This window comes from Rhinolophus sinicus, linkage group LG06 (genome assembly GCF_036562045.2).
Source record: "Rhinolophus sinicus isolate RSC01 linkage group LG06, ASM3656204v1, whole genome shotgun sequence".
Classification (NCBI taxonomy): domain Eukaryota; kingdom Metazoa; phylum Chordata; class Mammalia; order Chiroptera; family Rhinolophidae; genus Rhinolophus; species Rhinolophus sinicus.
Genome location: NC_133756.1, coordinates 34,705,712 through 34,718,020, shown reverse-complemented (window position 1 = coordinate 34,718,020; position 12,309 = coordinate 34,705,712). Strand labels below are relative to the sequence as shown.

The 12,309-nt window shown below is 37.2% G+C and overlaps 1 protein-coding gene across 1 annotated transcript in view; it reads left to right on the top strand.

The window, feature by feature from the left end:
- The window catches only part of WLS (Wnt ligand secretion mediator), a 98,756-nt gene that overhangs the window by 34,779 nt on the left and 51,668 nt on the right, over window positions 1–12,309 (top strand). The window contains exon 2 of the mRNA XM_019732367.2: window positions 4,049–4,321. Within this exon, the coding sequence (XP_019587926.1) occupies window positions 4,049–4,321 (273 nt within the window). The remainder of the gene's footprint in view (window positions 1–4,048; window positions 4,322–12,309) is intronic.

Below are 12,309 nucleotides of genomic sequence, written 5' to 3'. Positions count from 1 at the left end.
GCCATGATCTTTATGAAAATATTAGTATTCCTGGGATTTTTTTCCTTTATGTAAGAAACACTACACTAATGAAAGAATGAAAATAATCCAGGCCTCTACAAAGGCAGGCGTTCACTGTGTCCATTAAAAATGCAGCCTTTGTGCCCGTAAAGTGTTCAGCTTCTCTGTTATTAAGTTTGGAATGTGGTTTTGGAGCTTAGCTGAGGAACTCAGCTAGTTGTTTTTCATTTTGGTCTAAGGAGGGAGAGACTTGTTTTTCAAAAGAAAAAAAAAAAAGAAGAAATGAAGAAAGGTTAGGTTCATTTTAGAAGAATAGAAGTTTTAAAATGCAGTAACTATTTTCTGCCACAAATAGTCAGTTTGAGCATGTTAGCCAAAAATAGAATTCATGACTTTTGTCTCCCTGTTTATTTCTCCAACCACATTAAAAAGGATTGAGTTAAATGTGCCATTTGGTCTTTTTAATGTCAGTGGGCTATTTAGCTGAGTCAGGATAACCAACATTTGATTGATTCATATTTCTAATAATAAGTCCAATGTCTCAGTATAGATGGATTACGTGTAAAATGTCTTTGTGATACAGTTCTGAGTTTTAAAGAAAAACTTCCCTGACATGGATCAGTGGTGAGTCCATGTTCCTGTGTTCAGGACTCGACTGTACACTAAAGAACTTCAGCTAGAGTTTAGTAGTGCTGTGTTTTTAGGTACATTTTAGGAGGTGTTGTCACAATTTTCTGCAAACATAACCTTTTACTACTCAAAATTTACCATTAGGGTAGATTTTTAGGGGTAGAAAAAAATGTGTATCTGAACATTAGAAGAAGGGCAAAATATTAATAATACTTCTCCTTCTAAGGGACTTTCTTGCGTTACATATTTCTTCAGTTGCTATCTGTTCTCTATTAAATAAGAGCTGATTTCTGCTCATAAATTGTCTTAAAGCACAGTATGCAAAGAATATGCACAGAATTTAATATATTTAAACCATGTACGTTAATCGTTAATCGTAATTTATAATGTGTTCCTTTCGCTACTAACTTTCAGAAAAAAAGTTATTAATTGATTTAAAAAATATATTGCACTAGCAGAACCCACACGAAGGAAACGATGAAATTTTCAAAGAGATATAAAAAAAAATCAATTTTTGGATGGGAACACTAAATATTGGGAAAGAATGCTGATTCTGTCCACATTAATTTATAGATCTAATGCAATTTCAATGAAAATCCCAGCAATAGGATATAAATTGGAAATGGATTGGGGGAGGGGATTTACTCTGTCAGACATTGATACAAACCATGAATTTACAAGATTCAAAACAATGTTGTTTTGGGCATGAATTAACAATTCAATACATGAAATGGAGCAGATTGTCCAGAAACCTCTATTGTTATATATAAGATAAAGGTGATGTCATACATCAACAAGAAAGGAAAGACTGTTCAGTAAAGATAATTTAAATATTTAGAATATTTAAGAAAGTAGGACCTCACTTCATCTCTTATAGCAAAGCAAATTCCAGATGGATCAGCTATTTAAATATTTTTAAAAATGAAATTGTTAAAAATAACTAAAAGTTAATGAAGGTGGTTGTTTTTTGAATTTGAAGATGTAAATAAGGTCTCTTTAAGGACAAAAGCATGGAAAAAGCATAAATGAAAAGAGAGATTCTATATAAAATCTGAAACTTCTCAATATTAAAATAAGCCATAAATAAATTTAGACAGCAAATAGAAAAGTGAAGATAAATTACTAACAAATAATATTAGGCAAAGAATTACTCTTATTTATAGACAACCTTTACAAACTAAGGGGTGTATAGGTAGATTAAATTTGGTATATCATGTGACTGATTAATTATATAGAAAACATTTATGATAGCTAACACTAATTTTTATACTTTTTATGTGCTCAAGCACTATTCTGAGTACTTTTCATATGTTAACCTGTTTAATGTATACAATGACTCAGAAAGGTAGGTATTATTATTATTGCCATTTAAGAGATGATAAAACTAATATGCAGATAGATTTAGTAATTCACCCCAAACTTCCCTAGAGTGGATTAGCAGTAACACAACTAGAAATGAGAGAACCAGGATTTGACATCAGGCAAGTTGGCTCCAGAGCTGGTGTTATTTATCACAGTGCTACTCTGCTTCTCTAAGTGAGTAAAAAGAAAAAGCTACAAAACTATGAGGTGTGATCCAACAATACGATGAATGTTTAAATAGAAAAATATTTTATTACAGTAAAAGACACATTGCCATTAATCCCTCACAATATACTCCCCCTCGCTTCGAATACACTTATCCCATCGTTCTTGCCACTTTCTGAAGCAGTTCTGGAAGTCCTCTTTCATGAGTGTCTTTAGTTGCGCTGTCGTGGCTGCCTCTATGTTCTGAATCATTTTGACTTTGGGGAAGAGCCAGAAGAATCACGGTGCCAGAGCCCATGAATAGGGTGGATGAGGACACACTGTAATGTTTTTATTTGACAGAAATTGCCATATACCAAAAGCGATGTGCGACATGGAGCATTGTCATGATGAAGGATGATTTACGGCACACTTTAAAACACATTGTCTCATATCCATAGTTCACACCCAACTGACTGCACCAAACAAATTGAAACTTGTCACATACTGTTACTAAGGTTCGACACACCGCTTCTTCTATTGAAGATCCCTGCCTTTCTGTTGGATGGCACTGGCAGTAGCATTCACTGTACTTGTGATCACAGCAGAAACGCTCCATGTAACACATCGCTTTTGGTACGGCAATTTGTGTCAAATAAAAACATTATAGTGTGTCCTCATCCACCTTATTCACTGGATCTGGCACCGTGCGACTTCTGGCTCTTTCTCAAAGTCAAAATTATTCAGGACAGAGGCAGTCATGACAGCGCAACTAAAGATACTTGCAAAAGAGGACTTACAGAATTGTTTTAGAAAGTGGCAAGAACGATGGGATAAGTGTGTTCAAAGCAAGGGGGAGTATTTTGAGGGGGATTAATGCCAATGTGTCTTTTACTGTAATTTTTTTCCTTTTTATTTAAAACATTCACCATATTTTGTGATCACACCTTGTATGTAATGTATGGTATGATCCTATTTTGTAAAACGATGTATCAATATTATTATGTATTTTAAAGTCATACAATTTAATTCACATACAGTTTTTATTTAATTATACACTCATAGAAAAGATAGATAGTACTGTGATATTTTCTTAACAGTGGTTACTTCCCTCTAGTGGGATTTTGGGTAAATGTTGTTTTCCACTTTAAAATTTCTGTATTTTTAAGATTTTTTTATAATTATATAACCATTTTATAATCACAAAATAGTGTTTTTTAATGTTATATTGTTCAATTGTGATGTTCTCTCTTGAAATGTATAGATTATATTTTAGTACACCTTTGAAGTATCAATGTTTGAGTTTTCACCCTCTGATAGATAATGCTCTAAGTGGGATCTGTGGCTAACATAGCTCTTTCTCTCAATCAAAAGCAATGTAAAATTTTAAAGTTAAGAATCTTAGAAACCAGCTATCTTGGTTGAATTTTAGAAACCAACCATCTTGTTTCTCAGATGAGGGTCCTGAAGATACTAGAGATTTAACCAATTTACCCAAGATTAACTGAGAGTCAGTTGTTCAACCAGGCTTCAGACCCAGGTCTTCTGACTTCAGACACTGTGTTCTATGGAACATGAGAGCTCTCCAAGTCCTCAGGTAGGTGGGAACTGGAGCACCATTTATTTTTGTGACATTTGTTTGGAGTGAGGAGGTAATTGAACCAAACAGATTACAAATATATTCTTTCCATAAATAACAACAGGAAGGCTCTTGGGGACACTTGATGACACTTCTGGAGGTCACCGAAAGACCCTCACCCAGATTTGGGAGATCCCCAGGTATTACTGATCCCGAATTATAGAAGGCAGTACGAAAAATGGAGAGAAGACAGTAGTGGAAAGAATGTTAGCCCCACATGAGCACTTCAGTGGATGATTTTTCTAAAACAGAAATTCAAACATTCTTTTTCAGCTCCAGGGCCCACAGCAGCGGTGTCCTACCTGTCAGTGAAATGCGTGGACGTCCATAAAAACCATCACAAGACAAAATGGTTAATTCCTTGGGGAGACAACCACTGCGAAAAGATACGAGACATCGATGAAGCAATTCCAAGGGAAATAGAAGCCAATGACATTGTGTTTTCTGTCCACATTCCCCTCCCCAACATGGAGATGAGTCCTTGGTTCCAATTCATGCTGTTTATCCTGCAGCTGGACATTGCATTCAAGCTGAACAACCAAATCAGTAAGTGTACTGTCCTCTCTTCCCTCTCTCACCTTAAGGATTTTCTCTCTTCAGGTTCTGTCAGAGCCAGATCTACTAACAGTAAAATGATAATATTAATTGCCAATAATTATTGATGACGTACTACTTACTAGGCACTGTTCTGAGTACTCTTATATTAACCCTGAGTACTTATATTAACCCATTTCATCTTCCCACCAATTTCTAGAGGGAGGTCATTTATTTCATTTTGCAATTATAAATCTTGGACATCAGCAAGGTTGCCCAAGGTCAGAAGGCTACAGAGGATTCAAACCCAAGCAGCCTGGCTTCAGAACCCTCCCCTAACCTCCAAACTTTGTCACCTCTGGGGTGGAAAGTATTCCTTTCTTCCCTTGGCTGGTCTAATGATTAAATTGACATAAGACAGATTAACAGGAGAGAAACACACACACACACACACACACACACACACACACACACACAAATTTAATTTCATACATGAGGAAGCCCCAAAGATATGAGACTCATGGGAAAGTTGGGTAACTGATGCTTATATGCCATCCCAAGCTAAGGAGTGGGCTAGAGGTCTGGGTTTTAAAAGGGAAGGAAGATAATTCACAGGATGATAAAATATAACAGGTGTTCAGTAATTAGAAGTTTGCCCTTCTGTGCAGATAAGGCTTTCAGATAAAAAGTTATCTATGATAAAGTTCTCTTTATGCCAGGCCCCCTATTTAAATTCTTTTAGGCAGTTAAGGGAGAGGTAAAAGTTTTTACTTGAGTCTTCTGGGTCTCGATTGCCTTCAGCTCAAAATAATCCACATGCCAAAATGGCACATTGTAGGGTGACCTATCCTGCTCCCCTTCACCTCTCTGGCACCACGACAGAGCTCACCCAAATAGAGTGATTTAAGGATTTCTAAAGGTCCCATGTTTCAAAATGTCTTTTCCCAGTGGGCTTTGAATAAAGCCGTCCCCTTAGAAAGAGATCCCTGTCAAAATGGGAACTAACCCATGAGCATCCATTTTCCCATAAAACCAGGTTTTTGTGTTTTGTTTTGTCTTGGTTTGGTTTGGTTTTTTAGCTTACCCAGTTGTGACTAAAATTCTTGAGGGCATGGGGCATACAAGCATTTTGTGAGAAGAAGATTATTGGGTGGTTTCTGGGAGTCAATCCACGTGTGGCATCTGGGGATAGTATAGGTAATCCTTCTCAATCCTAGGTTGAGACGGATGAAAACATTTTATATTGAAGCAGGATCAAGGGTCAGAGGGATAGAGAAAAAGGTGTGTTAAAGACAACTCTGCCTGGGGCCTGCCCGTGGATTAAAGTACTTTGTCTAATTGTAATTTTCCTATATCCTCAATAATCTTTACGTACAATCATATTTATTTACTCTGTTTAGAAGTTGTAGCAGTATATGTACCCAACTGACAACTTATCAAACAGATTACGTTGAGATAATTCTCCAGAATGCAGGCTTTCCCCTCCTCATTCATTTAAGATTTTACCCATTACTTCAAAATGTTATTTAAGTGCCCACTACTGCCAGGCAGTGTACTGATGGCTAGACATGCATTTACAGATGAAGATGCTGCCCTTCAAGGGGCTTATAGTCAAGGGGAAACGACTGGGAAATAACCAGTCATTATAGTATGATGTGATAGGTGCTGCAACTGAGGTATGCCCAGGAGGCTGTGGCAGCATAAAGAAAAGGCTTTAGAGCAAGGAAAGGGAAAGGTACCTTGATGTGTGTGCGTGAGGGGTGTGGTATAAAGGTAAGCAGATAGATGAGGTGAGTGTTGAAGAGTGAAAACCCTGACAAGGAGTTGACAGTGAGAGTGCGGGCAAACAGAAAGCAGTCTAGCTGGAAGGAATAGGGAACAGATGATATGATGGTCCAGATTTGCACAACAGCCTGAAGCATGCAAGTAATATTTCCCTGTCCCATTCTCTTGCCTGTTGACTTAACTCATTTGTTGGTTACATAGCACATTTATTCATTCACTCAAATTTTATTAAGTCCCAACTGTGTGTTAAACACTAGGTACTGAGGATACAAGACTGAATCAAAAATATTCTTGTAAGTGGTTAAGTAAGATGGTGGTTGGGAACAGACACAAACCTACCAAAAAGAAAGATCCCATGCTATAATGGCTCAGAGACATAAAGGTGAAACCAGTGTCATGTTATTCATAACAAGCCCCTTTCCACCACAGCTGGGCTTATGTTAATGACGTGACTTTTGGAAAGCACCTAAGGATAGGGACAGATTGCCAAGGCAACCAACCAAGGATAGAGGGGCGAAACTTTCCTCCACCCCACACCCCCACTACTGGGGAAGAAAGAGGGACTAGAGGTTGAATGAATCAGTAATGGCCAATGATTTAATCAATCATGCCTATGTAGTGGAGCCTCTATAAAAACCCAAAAGGAGGGGGGTTGGAAAGCTTCCAGGTTGGGGAAGTAAAACACTTCCACTTACCGGGCCCCAAATTCTACAAATTCTACGAGGACAGAAGCTCTTTTGTTCTGGACCTCAGCCTATGTATCTTTTCATCTGGCTGTTGATTCGTATCCTTTGTAATAAATCGATAATCTAGTGAGTAAATGGGTTTCCTGAGTTCTGTGAGCTGCTCTAGAAAATTAATTGAACACAACGAGGTGATCGTGGGAACCTCTGATATATAACCAGTGAGTCAGAAGCACAGGTGACAACCTGGGCTTGTGATTGGCATCTGAAGTCTTGTGGGACTGCGCCATTAATCTGTGGAATCTGATTCTATCCCCAGATAGATTGTGTAAGAATTGAGTTGAATAGTAAGACACTCTGCTGGTGTCTGAGAATTGTTGGATGTGTGGGGCAACCCCTGCCATACACATTCTAACTGGTGGTCAGAAATGTTACTTACGTATCTTAGTAACTTCACAGATGAATTACTACTTCCTATCAAATATCCTAAACATCAAAAACACCTATGTTGGTGACGCTTTAACTAAAACATTTCTATATGTAAATGAAGTGTGAATGTGTAGTTAGGCTCCGAAATATGTTTTATCCTTATCTAGACAAAGATTGTAGTGAAAAAATTCTTAAAGTTCTTGTTACATGAGGGGCCTGCATTTAATAATGGCATACTAAAAAAGTAACAAGATAGATAATAGTCCCTTCAATAAATGTATAAAAGAACTGAAACCATAGAGCCATCAAGAAAACCAGATCAAAAAATACTTTTTTGAGCAGTAGCAGTGGGTGGGGGCTATTAATTTCAGTATGAGATTATGTGTTGGGTTTGTGGGAATATTTTTTCCCTGAAATTTATTCTCTATGCCTTTGTTTGTGGACAATGAAAAAGGCATCCATTAAAGAGTGATGTTATGTCTGTGCTCACTGATATAGATACATACCTATATTTTAAATACAATGATATGTATAAGAGATGAGAGGTTTTCTTCTTATCCATATATTAGGAATGCATGAGCCTGCTTGTCCACTTTTTATATTTTATCATTGTTTGATGCCTTGCTGACAGCAGTAAATGAATGGTACAGGAGAAAAAAGCCTGGGAGTGTGGTAAATAATATCCTATTATATGTGGATGAATTCCTATTTATCAAAGATTCAGCTGTAATAATATTACTTCAAATGTAAGGAAAAGGCAGGACCAGTCCTATTTTTCCTTTAAGCATTCCTAGGCAGTCAGTGAGTTTCACATTCCAAATAATGAAAAGAGATTTCACGTATGGATTATGAAATTAAAGTTGGCATTTCATATATGTATGTACATGTTTATACACAAACACACACACCTCATACCCACCGGGGGTGCCAAAAAAATGTATACAAGTGGACACTTTGGTCACCATTGCTCAAGCAGTAGTTTGCCATAATCAGAAGTGTCTGGACGCTGATGGTAACCACTTTGAGCACCTCTTGTAATTGCAGAAGTCAAATGTGACTTGTATTCATCTTTGTTATCAGTATATATTGAGTATTAAAATTTTAAAACAGTCTCCTTTCTTAAAATGTGTATAATTTTTTGGGCACTACACACACACACACACACACACACACACACACACACACAGGCATGCACACACGTACTCATCCTAGAAAACGTGCTACATACGTCCTTGCTGAATATCACTACAGTCACCTTCGAAGTACTCCCATTGGGAAGCTATGCACCAATGCCAGTGCCCAGTCTACCCTTCAGAGCAATTTTGGAACTCTTCTTCTGCAATGGCCACTGGAGCTGTTGTCATATTACCCCATGTCCTGAATGTCATCCAAATGTCTTCCTTTCAATATTTTCTTTATCTTTGGGTAAAGAAAGAAGTAATTGGGGGCCAAATCAGGTGAATAAGGAGGGTGTTCCAATACAGTTATTTGTTTACTGGCTAAAAACTCCCTCACAGACAGTGCCATGTGAGCTGATGAATTGTCGTGATGCAAGAGCTGTGAATTGCTGGCGAAAAGTTCAGATCATATAACTTTTTCACACAGTTTTTTCAGCACTTCCAAATAGTAAACTTGGTTAACTGTCCAGTTGGTACAAATTCATAATGAATAATCCCTCTGATATCAAAAAAGGTTGGCAACATCATTGCAGCAAGTTCATGATATGGTCAGAGTAGTTTTCACCTATTTTTAAAAGAAAGACCTTTGAGCAGATAAATTAGTCTAAGGACTGCATATTTTAAATGACTCTTCATTATTTGGAGTTAAATGTTTATTCCTTTTAAGCCTTTTAATTGAAGGTGGTACAAGCCCTTTGAAACTAGATCTTGGCAAGCCCTTAGAAACTAGAAAAGCATTGACTTACCATTTAAAAGCTGGTCCTTGTTTCATTAGTTCCAGGATTTAATCAGGCTGATCCTTTGGGGGAGAAATGATGTGATTGTAGGGTAATTTACAGTAACAAAAGTGGCTAGAGAATGTGTATATATTATTATTGAGAAAGAAGATATTCCATGCATATTATGCAAAAAAGTAACCTATATTTGAAAAAGTAATTTTTTAAAAAAACCCTACTTTTCACCTTTTAAAAATAAACATTTTTAATCCCTACAATTGTCATTGGTGATAAGTATGAAAAGTAGTAGCCAGTTCAACTTTTAAATGGTGATAATTTTAAAATAATAGTCTGTCTACAAGATCTGGGGAAGGAAGGCAAATTGAAGAGAATTTAGTGACTTAGAGATGCTTGAAAATAGGAGTAATTGATCTTTCAGTGAATACCAATTACAAATTCTGAGCAGACATATCTGTCGAAATCTATGATTGGGTAGGTTATTGCTGACTTTTTCTTGAATGTTTAAGAGGCATGGAATTAACTGATTTGTCAAGGGCACAAACATGTTGTTTCTGTAGAATTATAAGGGACACAGGATTTCAGTTTTTACTCCAAAGAGTTAGAAGATGGAGGGAGTGTGAGTAGAATGAAAAGGGCACCAGAAAAATGTCAGCCTAGACATCTGATGTCTGGTTAATCACTGGGAAAAATGAATGCTTATCTATGTGAGGGGCTAGATGTTTCTGTAATACCAAGTTCTGTTATTTGAAATATCCTCCAGAGTGGGTGTATCTCATTCTTTTTAAAGTGTTCTGTCAGTCACTCAATTTATGTATGTATTTGTGAAACATGTGTTTGGGTTGGCTAACATGGTACCCACTTGTACTGTCACTCTACTGATTACAACTGCAAGTCACATACTGAGCATAACCTCCAACTCTTCATGGGGTTTCTTTTGAGGAACTTGGGTGCAGAGATCAAAGAAGGAGGTTTTTCTTTCTTTTTTTTTTTTCCCTTCTTTTTTTTGACATATCTCTACGCAGCTTTCAAATCTACAGGCTGTAGAAATAGAAGCTCTGAGATTCATTGGCAGAAAGCCTCAAGATGGATTGCTTTGTCTTGAGTAGTAAATCTAGGATTTTCAGAGGTATAAAAATCCCTTGGCTGAAGAAATACTGGTAAATCATGTGCGGTGGGTGAAGCCAGGGAGTCTATTCTGTTCTTAGGTAATGAAGTTGTTATGTTTTGCTTTGAGCCCTGTGCTATACTCCACAATTGAGTGTTAAGTCTTGCTTGTTTCATTATTGCAAATGACTACATGAAATGATAGAATTATGTGTTTCTGCAACTGATGAGTGATTTTTCTTCTCTCAAACTGAAAACATCTCTGTAGAACACAATGCTAATCAAAAAATAATTAGAATGATATTATTATCCAGTCAATTTTCAAGTTAGGTGGCTGAATGTTTGGGGATAAAATTGCATAACTTTTTATGAAATGATTCTGCTCTTCCATTTGTGCATCTATAAAGGAATGTTAAGTAGACTATACATGAAGACAGTTAGAAGAAGGGAACAATCTGTTAACTGTAAAAAATAAGTGGTCACGTTATCCAAAATGACTAGAGGTGAATTTATAGGAGGAAGAAAGTCAGGGGATCTTTCGGTGAACTTACCGTTAGCCATCAGCAAGAGTCATGGTTCTGAATTCTGGTTTCCAGATGCCTCTTGGGAAGGGTCCACAAAGAGACCAGAATGGGGCAGAGGAGTCTATACACCATAAAACTACAAATGCTATGATGGAACAGATCACTGGTAACATGGTAGTCACACAACTGGAATGTCATACTTCATCAGAAAATCCCCTTTAACAAAGTATGTTGAAACAAATACTGAGAAGAAATCTAGTTCTACCTCCCACTCCCCCACCTTCCTGCAAAAGAGACCTTCTTTGATTCATGACTGTTATACTCTCTGTTTATAAGAAACATTTCTGATTGGATATTTTTATTGCAGGCTTGAGTCACCAAGATTTTCAAAGTTACTTTTTAAATTTCTTTACTTACCTCTATCAGTCAGCATGAGCAGAAATAAAAACTTCAAATTTTCCTCTTACCCTCTCTCCCTGAAAAAAAGATAAGCTAAATAAGCTCAGAATATACCAGAAAGATCCAGGAGATTTAAATGGAGTTGGGTTTGTGATGGTGGGAAAAGGTAGGGAGGTTGTCAGTATTCAGGATGGGTTTACATGGCCAGTCTTTTTTCTTATGGAGTCATGTGCCCGTTGAAACCAAGGCTAGGACCTGGAATTTACTAGTATGAATCAATCTTACCTACTGACTTGGAATAGAAAGAAACTAAAATCATGGGAGAAGACTGTATTTTGGTGATTAACCCAACATAGTGGAGATTAAGGCCATCATGTTTGTTCCCTCTCATTCGTAGATTATCTTTCCCTTTGAGGGAATCTTCAGGCACAACTTTAGACTTAACCCTTGTGCACATGTTTATATTGGCAGGAGCATGGGAACTGTTGGCTTTGTTTTGTTTCGGTGTGATGATTGGTAAGCCCCTTACTTGGACAGCATCACTATAAAGCCGTCTGGATCTTTCTATTTGGCTCAGTGGTTTTGTGTTATGTATTTCCAAATGAAAAAATCCAATCGAGAAACAGAGTTGGGCTCCTCTAAAACCTTCCCAATATTTTTATTATTATTATTGTTTATGGTTTACTGTATCCAGTCCCTCCCACTTCCTTTCTGCCATCCATTGGCTTATTAGTCAATTTAACATTGCAAAGTAAATCGTATTGGTCTCTAGTCTTAACAAAAACACGGATCTATTGTTCTGAGTCATTTGCAGTAGTTGTTACTAAACATCTGCTGTGTGATCACAGACTTTGAGGCCTGGAAGGAATGTTAGAGAACTGCTGTTCTTATCATCTTCAACCAAGAGTCGATGGGTAGAGTTCAGGAGCCGAGTGAGCCTCCTCATGTGCTATGTAAAATTTGAGTCTTATTTACTTATATGCATTTTTGGAGTAAGTGGGCTTGTGACTTGTCAGGTTGTCAAATAGGTGCGTGACCTCAAAATGCTAAAAACTCTAGTCCTTTAATTTACCATATGAAGAAACCTCACAATGAGGGATACTTGTCCTCTGTAGCACAGCTGGCTGGAGACAGAGCAGGGCCTCTAGTTGTATATCAGAC